The sequence below is a fragment of the Lampetra planeri genome, chromosome 4 (genome assembly GCF_965212315.1).
Source record: "Lampetra planeri chromosome 4, kcLamPlan1.2.h2, whole genome shotgun sequence".
Classification (NCBI taxonomy): Eukaryota; Metazoa; Chordata; class Hyperoartia; order Petromyzontiformes; family Petromyzontidae; genus Lampetra; species Lampetra planeri.
The window spans coordinates 11,028,732-11,048,797 of NC_136110.1; the positions used below are offsets into that span (position 1 = coordinate 11,028,732).

Genomic DNA, 20,066 nt, shown 5'->3' on the forward strand with positions numbered 1-20,066 from the left:
GCGGTTAGTACGCTGCGCCACGAACCTGGGTCACCCGAGTTCGACTCCCGCTCACGGCCAACGCCACCGGTGACGATTATCTGAGCCGGTTCTGGGATTCCCCTCCGTCGGCTCGGCCTCAAATGAGTGCCTGGTGCGCTGTGAATTTAAACAACGCCACTGGGGAGACAAAGGCGGCCGGGCGTGGTGTTGGCCGTGCCCGCCTTCATAGGTGCAACTTGCTAACAGCACTTGCCCCAACAGTCTGTTAGAAGCTATACGGGAAATCTTTGTCTTGTATACTCGTGTGGCTCTGGGTATTTACCTGATTTATCCAAAGTAAATGTTCTTCGACAAGTCATTGGTTTATTCTTAATCCGGGTTTTGCTCGTTGAGCTAAACCCGTTGATGGTGCCAATGAACTTCTCTGTGGGAGAGGGATGGCACCACGCGACCCCCTCCTCCACTGCGATTTACTCAGCGCTCGTACACACGAAGTTGCTCCTTGCCACATATGAAGCACACGACATCATCACCTCGCTGGCCTCGTCAAGGAGCGTGAACCGTCGGTCACGCGAGCTCCGGTGGTCATCCCTCGCAGCAGCAGCATATTTATATTTTGGCTGCTCGCCGTCGAACAAAGACGGCGGTCAACCGGCGCATCGCGCGGCGCTTTCAGATGCGCTTCTGCAGCCGTCTGGAACGCTCCTTCCTTCCGATATCAGGAAGCCACGGGAGAGCTATGCACTTCTAAATCATCCAGATTGAAAACTCGTTTCTTCAAACTACTGTGTCGTAGTAGTTTGTTGTCCTAACCCCCGCACATCCGATTTAGCGCGGTTGGCTACGTACGGTGTGAAAGAATTTCAACATACAGGACATAAGGGACATTTTACTTACCCAGTCTGACCGAAAAAACAATTATGCGTGACAAGTTCATCTTGTTATCGATACTTGCCAATGGATAACGCGCGTTAGGATTAAATAGTTTACGTTGAAGAGTCGTAAAACAGCATTACAATTATACTGGTAGGAACCTCCTGGTTACACCAGCCCACAGGGGATTCTTGTGTCCGTCCGTCCGTCGTGAATCCAATAATGGGAGGGGTGGGGCTGGGTGGGGAGGGTGAGAAGGGGCTGGGTGGGGAGGGTGGGGCTGGGTGGGGAGGGGCTGGTCACCCCGTGGTGCCCTTATACAACTCAACGTTTAACCTACTCACGCCGGCTTGTGCCCGCCCTCACAGTCGGGAATATTTGCGGAATACACCACGCCGCCGTTGACCCTGGCCATTGACCGAGCAACCCAACGTTCATACCAGCTCCCTCCGCACGAATGTGTTATTCTTGGCTCTTTCGGTAAAGTCACGCATATAGTTTCAAAGAAAATAACAAAAAAAACTACGACGTTTCGATCGCAACACAAGCGGTCGTCTTGTGTTGCGATCGAAACGTACAATATGAAAATTCCTACAGTCACGAAAGCTTTAAGTCAACATTATAATTCACTAGCATAGTCAATTTAAAAAAAAAATACCAATTGAATGAACGCGTCAACTCTTATCCGTTACACATTGCTGGTCGTGTTTCCACTTGGGCCTGCGCTCAGCAACACACAACAAGCCACTGACACGATGTTGAACTTCTTTCGCACCGTACGTAGCCAACAACGCTCATCGAAGGTGCGACATTTGAGTACAACACCACAAGTGCACCTCGTCCAATATCATCATTGCACGTCCAGCTTCATTTTTAAACCAGGCCTGCCACACCTGGGACGTCTTGTCATTGGCGTTCAATGGACATTTGTGATCCGCTGCCAATTGTGGATACGTTGGTGTTGACATACCCGGGGCGTTTCCCTGCTGTTACTGTGGGGGTTTTTTATGTAACGACTAATGGACATTATACATCACATTAATCGCCTCCACAGCTTCTCAGTGGATATACTAAGCATTCAAATACGTATTTCGGTAAAGTCGCGTAGGTAAAAAATAAATTATAAAAATATAATTGAAATAATAATAGAAATAAATAATCATTATTCTGTGACTTTACCGAAAAATCTAAGAGTATGAATCCTTGCAGTCCCGAAAGCTTCAAATCTAGAATTCAAATAAGTGTCGGTTTTAAAAGAGCCAACAGGCTTACTGAGTGCTTTCCATGGCAAATGTTATTGACGTTCATCCAAAAACATGTGATGTGTTCTCTGCGTGTGAACACACCACGTGTTTTCACGATGAGACATACCACGGCTTACCAAAGCCCCCAGATATGTATCGTTGTCTGGGCAACATTGGCAAATATATACTTTCGAAACGTGTTTATTTCCTTTGTTTTACCGCCAATGTAAAGTTGCAGTGCATACCGACGCAATTAGAAACATCGCACGAGAGCGCGCATTGTCGCACGCACGCTGCTACAAGGGGCCGCCCATAAATGACGTCACGCACCTGGGGGGGGGGGGGTGTCAGGCATTTGTGACGATGTGTGACGAGGGGGGTGGGGGTTGAGAAATGTGACGTCACGTCAAAATGCGCAACTTTAAATAAATATATACAACACGTTCTACTTTATTAAATAGGCTTTTTAATAAATGTTTTCTCCTACAACATCAGAGTGCAGCGCCACATTAAATACGCACTACAATGACAATAGTTTAAAGCGATTTGAAGTATGTTTTATATATTTGGGGGGGGGGGGGCAGAGCTTTGTGACGTCATATTTGAGGGGGGGTCTGACTTTTTGTGACGCCGTGTGACGACGGGGGGGGGGGGTCAAAATCGCGTGACGTAATTTATGGACGGCTCCCAATGCGCGTGTGTAGTGTTTTCCGTGGTCAAAATGCGTTCCACACAAGTGTCATGACAATGGGGTCTGAATGCGGTGTGAGTGGACTGGTGGCCACGGGAGGTAAGGACAGGGAGTCAGTTGTGGGTGCGAAGGGACTGGTGGCTACGGGAATGATCGAGAAGGGAGCGTGGTCAGGTGACAGAAGAGGACGATGGAGTCTGCCGGTGGAGCGAGCGTCCAGAGTCAGCGAGAATGTTCTAGATTTGAAGCTTTCGTGACTGCAAGGATTCATATTCTTAGGTTTTTTCGGTAAAGTCACGTAGGTAAAAAAATTAAAATTAATAAAAGTTAAATAAAAATCACGACGTTTCGGAGGCAACACAAGCTTCCGTCTTCAGGTGGAACCGTCACAGCACGATGGCCTTATCAAGTGAAAGAAATACTAAGAAAACAGACTGTTTTCTTAGTATTGCCTCCGAAACGTCGTGATTTTTATTTTATTTTACTTTTATTCATTTTAATTTTTTACCTCAGCGAGAATGATCGAGAAGGGGGGTGTGGCCTCGTTTTGGTATAAAAGGGAGATGTGCGGGAGACTTGGGGCTGTTGCAGTGGAGATCCCCGCCTGGTGTCAAGTGAACGCGTCTTCAATGAAGTGCCATCTCAAGAGAAGTGTGTCCAGTCGTCATTACACAAGTAGCCAAATCCCCTGCCGGATTGGAGACTCGCCTAATTGACTGGTTTGACATTCGAAATAGTGCGCTATTTGAGCTCACTGTTCAGATATATTTTAATCTGGATAAGAGTTGTTGGATGTGTGTCCTATATCCAATATAGCAGAGGGTTTTATTTGCCTGTAAAAATGAAAGCCACCTCAATACATTAATTTGCTTTCCACAGTTTGGTTGCCCACACGTAATTAAGGTTAAGAGATGTAGGTGAATCGTGTCTTTGTCAAAACATTAATGATAGTATTATACAATTGTTCAGATATATTAGCGTAGCCTTATAATGTTAATGGCAATTCAATGAGCCTTTTAATATAAAGCGTATTTATTTGGCCAATATGAATAGTGAATAGCTGACATCAGGGCACATTTAGCACTCAAACCCAATCCACACCTGAATCAAACTCTGCTCTAAAGTAGCTCTGAATCGACGGCGTGAACTGAGGCAGAGCCATTGAAATAATCCCAAGATTTAGCGCAAGAAAATGTTTCACTTGACCAGGCTTATCTGGTGGCGCAAGCTTGCAATCCAGCCCTTTGGGGGCAAAGTTGACGGACCATGGAGAAATTTCCATGCGCTGTGAGCGGAGGATCGATCTCGCGAGCCCCTTGCAGTGTGAACCCTACCGCCTGCCTCCACCCCTGAATGACCGACTCGTTTTCCAGGGTCGCTGGTTACCCCGAAAGGAGTTCTTTCAAAACGGACGGAAGGGGCCTTGGTCGACAGAAACTGAAGCACCCTTTGCGCTCATTATACTGGTAGGAACCTCCTGGTTACACCAGCCCACAGGGGATTATTGTGTCCGTCGTGCAGGGAGGGGCTGGGTGGGGAGGAGAGGGTGGGGAGGGGCTGGGTGGGGTGGGAGTGGGGAGGGTGGGGAGGGGCTGGGTGGGGAGGGGCTGGTCACCCCGTGGTCCCCTTATAAAACTCTTAACGTTTAACCTACTCACGCCGGCTTGTGCCCGCCCTCACAGTCGGGCATATTTGCGGAATACACCACGCCGCCGTTGACCCTGGCCCCATTGACCGAGCAACCCAACGTTCCTACCAGCTCCCTCCGCAGGAGGAATGTGTTCTTGTTCCTCTCGCGCCTCCTCGGTCCTTTTTCCAAAAAAGTCTCCCTTCAAAAGGGTGACGCTTTTCACCGACCGCAGCACGTTAAACCTTCTCCGCCACTGGGCTCGTTGCGTATCCACAGAAGATGCCACGCACCTGGCATTCCAATTCACTCGGGTCTAACCCGGTGGTGGTGTTGTGCACGACACGCCAGATTTAGGTCATCACACACCGTCAATTGAATACTGTTAGCCCAGGGCTGAAGCTGTTTCATAATATTTAGCACCACAAAAACTGGTTGCGAGTCTCTCCGACTCGTGTCTGACCATGTACGGCGTGAGCTGATCAAGCGGGCGGCCTGCTTTCAGCATACCCCTGGCTTGCTCAACATCGAGGGATGTTTTGGTGTCCCGCCCTTTATCCCTTGCCACCTCCTGCGCAAGGCCACACGCTGAACGTCCGCACGAAACAAATCCCTCATTGGATCTCTCACCCCCCTGACGAGAAACACTCTCCCTCCTCATGGTGGAGTTACTACCCTTCGTCTTTTTAGCCTGGAGTGGACTCCTCTTCCAAGTCCTTATCATCGGCAAATCCGCTCTGGTCTGGCCAACCTTTCTCTTTTCGATTTAAAGCTTTCGTGACTGCAGGGATTCATATTCTTGGTTCTTTCGGTAAAGTCACGTAGAAGGGAAATAATAAAACATAATAAAAATTCTCACGTTTCGGCCACAACGCAAGCAGCCATCCTCAGGTGAAGAACAGAGCTCCAGGTCCTCCAGTCACCTGAGGACGACTGCTTGCGTTCTGGCCGAAACGTCGTGAGAATTTGTATTATTTTATTATTTCCCTTCTACGTGATGTTACCGAAAGAACCAAGAATATGAATCCTTCTCTTATTGCCCTGGGCCCCTTTTCCTTAAGGCGTTGAGGACTGCTTAAGGTCACGACCCGGATTGGTCACACCAGGCCTGGTCCTTGCTCCGAGGTCAAGAAGGATCAGGATCATACCTCCCACACCCGGGAGGGACCATCTCAAGGTTTTCAGACAGTAACCTCCCCTGAGCCTCCTCAAGGTTATCCTGCATTCCTCACATTTGGAAACACGTTCTCAATTTTCCGCCAACGCTTAGCATTTTTAATTACGTGTCCTTAACGGACTTTACAGCTGAATTATATATTTTTGACCACAATCACTGCCTCTTTCACGCCAACATATGTCACAAATGTTACTATCGGGCATTCCGCCTCTGCTAATTACACCCCGAAATGCTGGAGCACAAAACATTCAGTCGCCTTGCCCCACATTTTTTTTTAAACACCAAGGGAAATTCGTTTCAACACGAGCTGCACCAACGGAGCACATTCTCTGTATGGGGTTGCGTTGCGTTTGCTTGGAAGCGCTCACCTTCAAGTGAAGTGCTGTTAACAGCTCAAAGTGCCTCGCCTTCTCTCCGTGGGGGGTGCCGCTTGGGCGAGATGTTAACTACCTCGCCTGGTATACAGCAGGGTTCGTGGGTTCAATACCGACCCTGACGCCTGCTGTATATTTTGAGTTTGCATGTTCTCCCCCGTGGCCGCGTGGATTTTTCTCCAGGTCCTCCAGTTTCTCCCTCGACGTTTAGAATGAACATCACGCGTTTGGAGTATTCGGCTGCTATAAACGTCGACGCGATGAGCCACTTCGTTGGACTATCATTTGTGGCCAGGTCGCTCCTGGAAAAAAGCGAAAGAGCTCAGTGGGCCTTTACTGGTAAAATCTAAATAATAAAATCTCCGCGAGCCTTTTCATTGGCGATGGCTTGCGTGTCGAGCTTGTTGCCAGTTTTCTGGGTGGCCAGCACAGGGCTGGTGGTGTTCAATGGCACGAAGTTATCCTCATCAGTGTGTCTTTCGGCGACCATCCTATGCACGTCCCCCCTTGCAAAAAAACGACACTTGCCTTGATTCATATACTGTACTCGGGGATGGCCATTTGTCTTATTTATTGAGACAACATTACAGAGCCCTTGATAAGATACATGTTATAGGCTTAAACCTGGATGAAATCCAACCATACTGTTTTATCATATAAGGAAAACATGTTTTGTCCAATGTACTACGTAAGTTTATATAACAGTTGTGTAGAAAATAATAATAAAAAAACCGAGCATGTTCACAGTGGCTTGATGAGACAAATAAATAATTCGTTAAGCACAAACCATTACGATTAAGCAGATATATGTTGCTCTGCAAGGCCCGTTGGTATGCATGCACGTGAAATTTAATTATGTACCTTTATTTCAAAGCTTGAATCAACATATTCTTTATCATGATTTGTGGTTAAATGCATGCATACCAAGAAGTCTGCCGACTTAAAACAGCCACCTTAAAAAACACCATTCATTAAGTCAAGCTTAACAAGCCTTAAATAAATACAGCAATAAAGTATTTGAATTTTTGAAGGATAATTGTTTTATATCGACTCTCAACTAAAGCTAGACAAAATTATGCTAAAGTTCTGCTATAAATTAGAAGTTCATGAAATCACGTGTTTTTATCAGTATTTGTTAAACCAGTAAACATTTGCTTCCTGTAAATACAAGTAATTATTTTGGCATTTATTTTGACAATTCAAGAATTTAAACAATGCTGAGAAGGAATACACACATTGCAGGCCACAATTCATGTTACGGGTCAACTTTAAGACGCAAACCACAGACCTAAGGAAGAGTATACTGTGTGTAAAAGATACAAATAACAAATCAATTGTAGAAGAATTAAGGATTATGAAAACACCATTCCCAGCTAAAACTTAAATCCTCACGCTTCAAAATAACGCAAATGCAATGATGTGTAAAATCATTATTTGTATGCGATTTTGTTGTATTTTTTTTAATCCCAAAACACTGTTTTGCACCCACACAACTAAGATTGGCGGCAGATATATTTAATAGTGGTACATTTATTCAAGAAAGTCAATAAATACACTTAACACAAGGCCAGTTAATCAATGGCAATAGTAGCCGGCACACTGTATAGAGAGAAAATAAAATATTCCATCAGGGTTTTATGATGCCCTATTCGCAGATAGACGAGTTATAACTTTTCATTTCACGGAAGTCTTTTTTGAACACAATATGGACACAAGAATGCTTACTACGCTCTATGCCCCGCAGCTCAATTATCATGATTATAACGCCTGCGTTTACACCGAGGTGCGATTCTTGGATATTTTTGTGTGGGCTCCACGGATTACGCAGTCTGGAAACGTTAAAGGCTGATGCGCCAGCCTATTGCGTTGGGCAGTTACAGCCATAACGTGTTTAACATTGGTGGCTAAGCCAGCGATACGTGCCACAAACCCCAGGAGGTGGCCAAACGAGTGATTATACGAATGCAATTACCAACGGCAGGCGGACGGCGCGGACGTGTACGCGTGTGCGTCGCACTTTAAAGCTGTGGTTGTCCACGCGCAATCGGAATACGGCAGCGTGACCACCGCGCTGTTGTGCCGACGCGCGCAACTGTGCAAGGGAGCTGTAGTGGGGGAATCAGGAGGGGGGGAGCTATAGTGTTCACGCATTCAGAAAAATCCCTGCTCTGACGGTCTCATTTACAGTATATTACAACGCGTGGGGGTTAGTGTGGGCGACGACGAGGTATAAGAACCGCCGTACTCGGGGGTGGGGGGGGGACCCCTAACAAAGACTCTGCGACCTCCACGGCCACTGACAGTTGGCGTCGCAATTGCCGGGCCATGGAAGCGGGCGCAGCAATCGATGAGCTAGGCCCAAAGCGTGGAACTTTATACAAAAGACGGCTTTACAAGGTTTCGGACGCCCTCGTTTGAAGGACTTCACACCCTTGGCAAGTTTTACAGTGTAGGCACTTGAATGTGAGAATGCAAATAACGAGGTTGCAATTTTTTTTTTTTACACACGTCCACTTCCAAGAATTGGTTTTTATTTTCCTTTTCTTGAAAGTGGATGAAGATTGATTTTACGTTAAAAAGTCCGTTTATCGGTGTACCATTATTATATCTGCGCGCACGACTAATCGTTCAGTACAAAGTACACACAAACACTGCCTAAAATAAACTAAATATACATGTATTCAAACAGGTTGTTGTCATTATCACATTAATAATGGTAAAAAGCCAAAACCATATGCAAATTATTTGATTAAAAAAAATCCCAGCATCTTATAATTAGCAGTTTTGTTCTCATGATAACTGTACAGTATTGTGAAACCTGGCGATATGACTGCCCGTGCGCGACTGAGACACGGCGCACGATGTCAAGTCTTCGGTGAACGTTGTCGCTTTTCGCTCACCAGACAGGCCACACCAGAAGAAAATAAACAAATGAAACATTTCATGATTCCAGTTAGAATTACAGAATTTGCGTGACTGTAATTACAGTGATTAGATCTTTTACCGTAAAAAAAAATACGCAACATTTCCCCCCCCCATTTTGGGAGATGTTACATATTAGTAGCGTACTTATTATATTACAAGAAAAACAACGGCAATAAAAAAAAAGCCGCTGCAAAACCGTACTTCGCACGACCGGCTAAGTACGGTGCGCGAAAGAAGTTCTACATACATACATACGTTCAAGGATCTAAATAACTTAGTGCACAATTTGTACCGGCGTGCATGTGCCAGGGCGGACACCCCCCCCCACCCACATCCCCCCCACCGCGTGCGCTCAAATGTTGGTCCTGGGGTGTGTCGCTCTCAGTCCCATCGCGGCGCAGATGCTTTCGGGGAGGTAGGGATAAACGGCCGCCTGCCCTCCCCCGCCGCCACTTCCACCGTAAGCCTCCACGGGCAAGAAGGACATGCGTGGCAGAGCTCCGTACGAGTAGCCCTGCAGGCCCGCTCCAAACACCGAGTGCGCGGCCTGCTGCTGCTGCCGTTGTTGCTGCTGCTGGTGCTGGTGTTGCTGCTGCTGCTGGTGCTGCTGGTGAGCGTGCAGCAGCAGCCGCGACTGCGCGCCCTGATCGGCGTGCACGCGAGCGCTCAGCCCTTCCGGGTGCGCCAGGTAGAGCGGAGGCGGAGACAGGAACGGCTGGCCCCCGGCCGTCACGGAGAAGGCCCGAGGCTCGGGCGCACGGCACGACGCCGGTTCCTCGTGGCCGTGGCTCACGAGCGGCGGCGCCGGCGCCGGCGGGGACGGCGGGCGTCGCGTCGGCTGCTTGTGCGGCGGCTCGCCCTCCGCTGTCCTCGCGGGATACGAGGCCGCGGGCTTCCCGTCGTCCTCGTGCCGCTCCTTGCGGGCTTCCACCTTGGTGTACGGTATCACCTTGTTCACCCTGTTTGCAGGAGCGACCGTGCTATTGCCAATTTGTCCTTCCCCAGATTTTTCAGGTTTCACATGAAGCTGCTGCTGTTGCTGCTGCTGTTGCTGCTGCTGCTGGAACAAGGATGTGGTTGTACATCTTGTGATCTCCCAGCACTTCTGCTGCACTGGGCTGGAATAATGGTTCTGCATGTGCTGCGGTGCAGGGCTCGGCGAGCCGTAGCGAAAGTTGTGGTGGCTCACCGGCGGCGAGAGAGACGTAACGACGGCATCTCCCACAGCCCGACTATGCTCTCGTGCCCTGGTTGCCTGCTGGCCACTAGCACCAGCAGCACATGACCCGTTACGATCCAGAGCCAACAGAGACGAGCCAAAACTGTTTTTTCCATCATTGGCTTCATGTGAACCTGGGTTATGCGAGAGATCAATTGGCAGGCACACCGGCCGCTGCTCATCTCCTCTCATGGATGAGCTCAGGTCCAAAGCCATCACGCTCGTGGCGTGTGCCGAGTGGCGCCTCGGTGTCTCCATCCACTGTGACGGCTTCAAGAGCCCGTTGACGGTGTGAAAGTTTGCCAGCCTGGCTGGGAACCCCGTAGGCATGGAACATCGTCTCGCCGTCGCACCCCCTTCTTTTGATGTGCTCGGGGTCTCAAGAGAGGGGCACAAAGGCTGCACGGCCTCCGCTTTGTGTTCCAGAGGCGACGGTGGAGATCCCGAGCACCCCTGTTTTTCCCGAGCACGTTGGGTTTCCGAACCCTGGCAACGGGCGGGGCTGACGTCGGGCGTTTTCTTGAGACACACGGGCACCGCTGGGGAACCCCCCCCGACCACCGCCACCACCGCGGCCACCGCCATCACCCTCGTCGCATCCGTCTTCTTGACGCTCAGGTCCAGCGGATTCTCGTCGGCGTTCGAAACGGCTCTGCCTTCCGCCGCCGCGCCGAGTCCGGCGGGGGGGCGGTTGAGCAAAAACACCCCGTCGTGGCGGGTGCCCATCAGGGCCAGCGGCACGCGGACCGTGGACGATCGCGCCTCGTCCGCGCTGGCCGGGCGGGATACCCCGTTGTTGGCCTTGGAGAGCTCGAGGAAGTGGCGGTAGGCGGGCTCCGACATCTGCTTGCTCATGTAGTCCAGGTAGCTCTTCTGCTGAGCCGGCATCGAGTCTTTGAGCTGGCAGTTGATGAGCGTGATGTGGCCCAGCTCGGGGTCCAGGAGCGGCTTGAGCTCGATGGCGATGGGCGCGTTCTTCTGGAGCTGGGAAGGAGGCGCCTGCGTGGTGGGGATGACCGACAGCACGGTCCTCAGCTTCAGGTTCCCGTTCTTGGCGGTGGCCATGAGCTCGGGCTTCTGTGGATCCTCAGGCTTGAGTCGCCCTTTGCTGGACAACAGCTGCTTGAGAGGCCGAACAGAAGGGAGAAGTACGGTATCAGCATCGCAGCATGATCACAGTGTATGTTTTTGTACGCACATTTGAATGAACGTGGCCTGATATTCAACTTCCACTTGATGTGTCAATTCATATGTTTTGTTACTAGCTATATTTATTAAATGTGTGACTTTATACAAATTTAAAGCCACACAAATCTCGCAGGATGCAAAAACTTTCAAAACTAACTGGGTGCACTGCGAGGGCACGACGTCACTGCATCGTTGTCTACGTGCGTTCTGACCTCGCACGTCTGCGCGCGATGTCAGTGGCACGGTTCAGCTTCTACAGTGGAAAAAAAACGCTTGGGGCCCTTGTAACCCACGATGGCTCGTCTAGGCATGGCGCAGAATGGAGTATGGTTAGTATTTGCTTTGGCACATGATGCTCCATGGCAACGCGTGATAGGTTTGGGAACATTTTAGCGTTTGGCGGGAATTTAATATGGCGTATTCTTGCCAATAACATCTGATAATACGGCAAAATTCCTGTAACAAGCCTGACGTGTGATGAGATTCCATCCAGGTCACGAGCGGAGAATACTTGCTTGAGCAAATTTATCGCTCGATAAAATTGGTTCGGAAAGTCAATAAATATTGGTTTCGTGGACTCATTTTTTTTTCCCCGCGCAGTTTACACGCGTAAAGTGAGAATGCGGCTATGTTCACATCTGCCGTCTCCCGCACGGGAGCCCGGCTGCGGCGAGGGCGGTCACCTTCTTGCCGTTGTCTTGGGCAGAGTCCTTTTTGCATCTCTTTTCTTGGCCATAGCCCCCCTTGCCGCCGTCGTCGTCGTCCCCCCCCGACCTGAGCGCCGCGCTGCCGTCGGCGGCGTCGCCCTCCTTGCCCGTGCCGTGCCGCTTGCGGGGCCGCGGCGGAGGCGGCGGCCGGTCCTCCTCCCCCCGCACGTAGCGCTCGTACGGCAGGATCAGCCTGCGGGGCAGGGAGGGTAGGGAGCGGACAGAGCGTCGCGCGGAGGTGTAGAGGGTGGCGGTGGGGGAGGGTCGGCATGGGGGGAGGGGGGGGGGGCACGATGACGGTGAAAACCAGAAGGGAATGTAAAATAAGTATAACCCGTAAAAACAAAGTTTTTCACTATAAATCCTTTATATGCGTGGCAGCGAACTTAATATAAAAGATTTAAAAATATATTCGCCTGTGGAGGACGAGCGGATCGATCCCGCGACCTTTGGCATGGGAAGCGAGGGCGCTACCAACTGCGCTACTCCGCCACGGCCTGTGGAGGTGTCACGCTCTGGGCTCTTACACTGTGACGTTCAGCCAAAGCCATGAATGAGTTCTATTTGAATATATGTAAAATAATTTTTTTTTACCTAAAAAGTGTAAAATTTTGGGAATTTTTTTTCACGAACATTGTCTCGCACAACGAGTCTGTGTGCAAAATGTCAGCTCGATTGGATCACGGGAAGTGGGTTAAAAAACGACCGAAAGATTTGCACGGTCGTAAGCAAGCAAGCACGCAAGCAAGCAAGCACGCAAGCAAGCAAGCAAGCGAACTTAATATAAAGGATTTAAAAAGCTCGACTCCGCTGCATTTTTTCTAATTAATTGGGTTTTCAGTTAAACGCGAGATTATCTGGTGCAATGGTTAGACCGCATGTTCAAATTCCGGTCGGGGATCGACAACCCATCATTTATCTCGGATCAATAAAAAAGAGTACCGCTTTGTGGGAAGTCAAAGTGGTTGTTTTAACTAAGCCTGGCTCCGGCTATAGCAAAGTAGACTGTCCACCATTGGCTTAGGGCTGTAAACAAGAAGATAAGCACGGGGCCAGGCTCGTGAGAGCAGGAAACCACTTAATTGACTATTAGCCACCCTGATTGCGACCATTTACACGGAGCGATCGGCATCGAGGCTTTTAAACGGCGACTCGGTGATCGGGACCGAAACGTATATTCGTGCGGGCCGCGGGGGGCAGGAGTGCAGAGCCCCCTATTTCATTCGAGCGTTCGTCCGCATCGGCCACGGCAGCAACGCACCTCTCGTAGTGGCGGCGGGTGCAGGTGGCGGCGCTGGTGCTCCCCGAGTCGCCCCCCAGCTCGTCGTAGACCACCTTCCACAGCCGTTGGGTGGTCACCTGCGGCACAATGGGGCGGACCGGGAGCTCGTCATACGGCAAACCCTCCATGGGGCCACGGCGCAGCAACCCGACTCTTAACGGGGAGGCTCGCGACTTTCGAACCACCGCGCCGGGGGTTGACAGCAATTGGGCACCGCGTTTGCGACAGGGCACCCTGCTGCTAAGGGAGGCGACTGTCCTGCGCGTACGTAGGGATGTGGAATGTACACCGATTGCTCAGGGCTGCCGATGGAGATGAGCACCGCACCACTTTGACTTGGACCGATCCGAGAGAATCGTCCCCTTGCGGCGATACTCTCCCTCCTCTGATCTAATAATTTGGATGTTGGTGGATTGCACAGACACGGAAAAAGCTTGATACTTGGAACACCTACTGTGGGGCAATGGTGGCACCTATACCAGGGAGTACAGCAAATAGACTACGCACCTCTCTGTGCAGAGTTTGAGTGTTAGGAGAGTTAGATACTCGTGCGTGCATGGGATGTCTATGGGCATTCTGGAATCCTTCCGCGTAATAAAATACCCAACAACGAAGTGAAAGGGAGTCCCCACGGGTCCAGGAACACTCCCAGTAGCGCACACCACTGCCGTTGGAGGCCCGCTCCTCCTCCAGCGACTCCTCTTCTCCCGGAGCCCTGAGCTCTCGACCCACACCCCGTGTATCCATCCGCTCACTCCCCACCTTCAAGAGCCAATCTCTTGTTTGGGTTTCCTCCAATCCCCAGTCTCATCTTTCATTCCCACCGTTATCTTTAATTGCTGATCTCGTCATGGAGCAAAACCATCAAGTGAACTCCCGTCGTCCTCGCAGCGGCTTTTGGCGCCCCATCGAACAGAGACGGTCAGTGCATCGCGAGGTTTCAGATGCGCTTCTGCGGCCATCTGGGACACTGTTCTTTCTGATATTATTAAGAAGCCACTGGAGTTATGCACATAAATCTAGATAGAAAATGTATTTATTTTGAGCTGATTTTTGTGTTTAGTTTGTTGTCCTTCCCCCGCACCTCCGATTAGCACGATTGGCTACGTACGGAGCAGAAGAAGTTGAACATCATTATTTCTCTTGGGTGTCCTGAGCGTGACACCGCATGACTTCATTGTGACCTGCATGACCTTTACATAAGGATACCAAACACCCCACGCAGGACCCTTCTGAAAACAAGCCTTGAGACTAGGTGAGGCTTTCATGAGTAAACAAACTTGTGAAAAAATTGGCTTTTTTTAACTTGCTTTAAAAATGTAGAATAAAAACCGTTTACAGCTGTCACCACGAACAAAGCGGAAAATCAGACGACACAAATGAATCGGTAGGCACGCAGCATCGAGCACACAGAGCTGACGGGAGCCGGTGAATTGGTGCCCTACCTTTAGCAAATTCTGCAGAGAAACATTGGTCTGAAAGAGGGCCCCTGGGCAGGTGCATTGCATATTGCATTATTTCTGACCTACAGTCTTTGTATTAATTGCAATCTTTTGCTTGAGGGGCAAATATATATTTTAAAAAGTGAACGTTTCAGGCAAGGTGCTGTGTACGCAATTTGTTTTCGCGGTTATAAAGCGGTTTTGATGATGAAAAGTATTTTAGATTGCGACTGGGGCCTATTCAACTTTTGTCGATCCGTTTGAATGACTCATTTCTACGGGAAATGTATCATCATTCATAATAAATCGGGAATATTATATGGCAGTCCAAAGCAGACTGTGTATATGCCTACTACTTTAAACAGAAGAATATAAAACACACATTTCTTTAAATGCATTCAGTAGCTTACAAAAATGTGTCACTTTGTTTACATGTGTATATATATAGGGATATGCGAATGTGTTATTCTGATTTCTTCCTACATGCATGAAGAAAATAAACAAATCACTCATCATCTAACATCCCAAGGGAGGGCCTGACCAAATAAACGTATCTAGATTGATTCAACCTTTCCCGGGTAAACAATTAAAATTCAGCTATGAACCCAATTACGTCAGTGGTGAGCGATACCTGAACCAGTTCTGGGCAGCCGTCTTTCATCAATCCCACACAGGCCAGTGCGGTGAAGTATGGTCAAACAACGGTGTGAGAAGGCCTTCGTCCGGCAGTCCATCGACAAAGGGCTGGACACATGACTATTATCCTTTGGCTTGGTGAATTTTCTGTGGGATATGGCTGGGTGGTTTTGAATGCACCAGTAATACTCGATTGTGAACATTACAAGAATAAATCTATGATCTGACAATGGAATGTTGACTTACAGAATCATATCCTCCAAGCTGTTGTGTTGTCTTGAACATAATCCAAAGGTTAACTGGAACAAAAAAACAGACGTATGTTACCACACGTTTACCGACCACTGTACAAAGCTACACATTTTACAGCGTTAAGTTTAATTCAGGTCAGTGTTAAAATTACACGATTTGGGTGAAACTTTACAATCGTTTGTTTAATCCAGCGGAGACAAACAAAAACCCGACTAGGAGCACGGAGTCGACCGTAGCGTGGAACACGAGGGGCAACAATCAACTACTCAACACTCAAGAAAGTCCAGGGAACAGTGATAGCAATAATTGGATTTCATCCGTCTGTGTTTGAGAACAATAACAAAACAGATTGGTTGGTGGTGCTCATATCCACTGGCAGCCTTGAAGCAGTCGGGAAGGTTACACATTAGTGTGGCACGATCCAGTCCATCGATAAGGCAACCCACTACTGGCCTCCGCGCAAAGAGGTCCTCGTTTTATCAACCACAATTAGGTGATGGGTTGAGTTGACACCTGAAAGCGGAGTGAATTCACATCCACATGAACTAGAGCCAAGCACTGTAAACACAGCATGCATGACTCAGGCAGATGATAGATAATCCTTAAATTGGACCAATAAAGAATTGTAGTGACAGAGCGCCAGCATCATTTAATACAAAAAAATGTATGCATTTAAATGTTTTTTTAAAGCAGTAACAATATACCAGCTAACTAACGTACCGCTATTGAACTAAAGTACAAATCTATTAGCCACCACATAAAACAAATATGAGCGGACATACGACTCACGCTTGCAAAAAATATGTAGTGGCATTCATAAACTCCTCACGAAGAACTTTGAAAAACCGGCACGAATCCAATTCTAAAAAACAAACTCTATATAAATAACAGCAAAACACAATGATAGAACCCAGACGCAGACCTCAAAACGCGTACGTAAACCGCGCGACAATTGTAAGACTTGCAAGAATTTTTCCGCAGTAAAAATCTGGCGTACGAGCGGACTCGTCACTGCGCAGCTCATCACTGCGCGGCCAGTTACTCGAGCCGACGCTCATCGCGCTCGCTCATCGCGCTCGCTCATTGCACTCGCTCATTGCGCACGCCCGAAGTGCGACAATTTTAGACGCACGTTTTCGTAGCGGTCTTATCGTGCGCACGTGTTTGCGCGCTCCCCTAAGTTGACTTCATAAAGAGGAAAACAATTATTCCAGCAGCGTGTCCTCAAGATGCGCCTCATTAAAAACCAATGTCACCAAGTAAATAACGTATGGGCATAAGAATGTTTACGGAGGCATCCTGTCGTGTACAAAAATAACATATCATTAGCCCAGACTTTAAGGCTGCGTCAACAAATGCAGCCACGCACACGGGCATGCACAGCTGCTTTGCTATTAAAATAGGGGCTACAGGTCAAGTTGCAGTGGGTCGATATCCAGCCAAGTAGACATCTCGACACAAAAATCTGGCGTCGAATATGTACGCAGGGTCAGTCGATTAAAGTCTACACATTAACATTGAAATAATGTGTTCCAGAGGACGGCATTGTTGAAACAATGGTCTGATGCGTGGATGTGGGCCACTAAAGGCCGTCTTGTTTATATTAATGCAAAGGTCAAGAGAGGTCACCGTGCCCATTGCTCTTCGTGCCTCAGAATCACTGTCTTGTACTAAATCCCACATTAGTTGAAAAGCTGACACCCAACCCTCCAAGGTCTGCCATTGTAATATTTTGACCATTTGGCTCGGGCTTTTCCAGAGGACGCTACGAAAATGTCCATCTCGGTAACACTGCCCCCCTCCCTTCCTCCGCCTCCTCCTCTTCCATCCGGAGCTCATCACAAGCCCCGCATCCTCATTTAGGTCTACATATTTTTCAACCGTGTTGTTTTCCAAACTTCCAAGTTGCTTACCCAAATACGGGCAGAATAAATAAATAAATAGTTATTTGCTTTGAAAGCCAAAAGTTTATTCAATATTTACTGCATAAACGTATACATTATCTAAAAAAATTGTTAACATATACGTTTGACGATATTTCATCGTTCTAGGGTAGGCTTCTCTTATATTTTGTTAAACGTTTCATTACATGGCCTCTTGGCCATTGGCACTTGTTCAGGAACACGCATTGTGGACCCACCCCTACTGGACATCTGTGAAAAAGGTCTTCATAGCTCATCAGATTCCTCCTCCAGTCTAAACAAAGATTCTGATTGCGATTCCCCTCTCTCGTTCCGGAGCACTCTTGTCTTTCGCTGACGATCGCTGGACCAAAATCAACTCGCGACGCCGATGCCGCCTCCATGCCTCGACGGTTCCTCTCCTCGGCAACAATCGCACGCGAGGTCCTCGAACGCCCGAGTGTCGACACCAAATGGGCAAACGCGCACAGCATCCCAGCGATGCGTTGCACGCGCTGCGCCACCACCGCCGCCGCCACCGCCGCCACCATGCGTGCCACCACCGCCGCCACCACCACCACCGCCACCACCACCACCACCATGCGCGCCGCCACCATGCACGCCACCACCACCACCACGAGCGCCACCTACTCTGCTTGAAGCCCAGGTGCGGCAGGCGTTCGATGGGCGTTCCGCGCTCGCGCATGAACTTGTAGATGGCGTCCAGGAATGCCTTCTCGCTGTCGCCGTCCTGTCCCGCGCCGCTCTCCGCCGCGCCGTCTCTGTGCCGCGCCGCCGCCACCACCCCGTCCACTGGCGAGGCCTTGGCCACGGCCGTGGGCTTGGCGTTAGCGGCGGCTGCATTCGACTGGGGGTCCTGTGTTTGTTTGATTACAGGATGAAAAAAAGTTAAAAGGCTGAGTGGAGGTTAAAGATAAAAGGTACTTTTTTTTTTTTACCAGGTAAGGCCCACTGAGCTATGTAGCTCTTTTTCAGAATCGACCTGGCCACAAATGATAGCTCAACAAAGTGGCGTATCACATGGACATTTATAGCGGCCAAATACTTTTAAACGCATGTTTCTAAATGTGCAGGGAAAATCGAAGGACCCGGAGAAAACTCCACACGCCCACGGGGAGAACATGTAAACTCCAAATATACAGGAATCAAAGTCGGGATCGAACCCATGACCTCCTGTATACCAGCTGAGGAAGTTAATCTTGCCACCGTGGTGTCTAAAATTACAAAACGGCCAAACATAGTTATTTTTAACTGGTGGTGTGTATAAGGCACAAGTCTTGGTGTGGCGTTAAATCTGAATATCTGCGTAATGCTGGCCCATTGCCCAGATGCAGGTATAGCAGCAGTTAGCTTCCCTTCCACTGATCCACCAGGCCACAAAAAATAATTCTACTCTATCTATAGACTCACAACACTGGCTAAAGCATGAGAATCATGGTGGAACTTTGCGTGGCCGCATTGTTGCTAATGAGCTGACGGAAGGGACGGATGATTTCTGGTGGTTGCAGCAGGCTGCTGTGCTTGGTGTTACAAGCACCCCAGTTAGACCCGCCCATAACTGGACATCTGTGGAAAAGAGCTTCATAGCTAATCGGATTCCTCCACCAGTCTAAACAAAGATTCCAATTCTGATGTGTGGCCGAAATGCAGTAACGCAACACGTTTAACCGCAGCTGTAAAACACGAGGGGGGCCTTCGCCGCGGGAGAAGACGCCTCACCTTAACCAGAGGCTCCATGGCAGCTGACGTGGCCTTGTTCTCCAGTGAGCCCTCTCCCCGAGAGGTCGCCTCAGTCCGGCCCTCGGACTGGGCGGAAATTATGGCGGCAGCAGTGGTGCTGGAGGTGGAGCCGACGGAGGAGGAAGACGAGGAGGAGGACGAAGAGGAGGATGAGGTGGTGACGGCTTTGATGCACGGCAGCGTGCTGCGAATCCCTCTCCTTCGCGTGCGCCCCAGCGTCAGCCCGGGCTCTGTTTCGGAGCACGGTCGAGGTGACAACAAGAACACGCCGGCGGCAATTAACACCACACGGCCAAATGATCCTGGACGCTGCCACCAGAATGTTCACCTGTAACCCCGTGAACATCACCATCTCTCCCCTCACCCTCAGATCCTGTCAGTGGTTCAAAAACAGTGGCAAGAAGATCGGCCCTTCTTGTCTTAAAGATCCAGCACGTCTCCCATTCCATCTCGATTTGCTCCTTTCCCCGCATTCTTTACTCGATTTCCTCAGGAAACCTTTTCACTCAACAGGAAGTCGCTTCTTCTCTTCTGCTGCCCCCCCCCCTGAGAGTCTGGAACCTGCCATCTGTCTGTACTCGTGTCTACCTCCCCCCTTGATCTATCTGCCCTGAACCTGATCCTCCAACAGTTAACGTACACCTGTTTTACTTTCACCGCTCTGCCGCAGACGTGTCGCCACGTGAAAAACGTTTCCACTCTGCACAGCAGTGGTGAGCACAATGTGCTGTGATCCCATTGACCCGAGCTTGATTCTCGGGGCACACCTAACATCAGTGGCGAGT

General features: G+C 49.3%; 1 protein-coding gene across 3 annotated transcripts in view; it reads right to left on the bottom strand.

The window, feature by feature from the left end:
* Positions 1-6,507: 6,507 nt before the first annotated feature.
* Positions 6,508-20,066, bottom strand: part of LOC144717691 (uncharacterized) — a 131,310-nt gene continuing 117,751 nt past the window's right edge. For 2 of the 3 annotated variants that reach the window (XM_078593243.1, XM_078593245.1), the window contains 6 exons: positions 19,261-19,511; positions 18,172-18,397; positions 15,614-15,666; positions 13,269-13,366; positions 11,984-12,200; positions 6,508-11,234 (listed from right to left, as the gene is read on the bottom strand). In XM_078593243.1, the coding sequence (XP_078449369.1) occupies positions 9,246-11,234; positions 11,984-12,200; positions 13,269-13,366; positions 15,614-15,666; positions 18,172-18,397; positions 19,261-19,511 (2,834 nt within the window). In that variant the 3' untranslated portion in view covers positions 6,508-9,245. The remainder of the gene's footprint in view (positions 11,235-11,983; positions 12,201-13,268; positions 13,367-15,613; positions 15,667-18,171; positions 18,398-19,260; positions 19,512-20,066) is intronic. The other variant, XM_078593244.1, reaches the window with a different exon arrangement.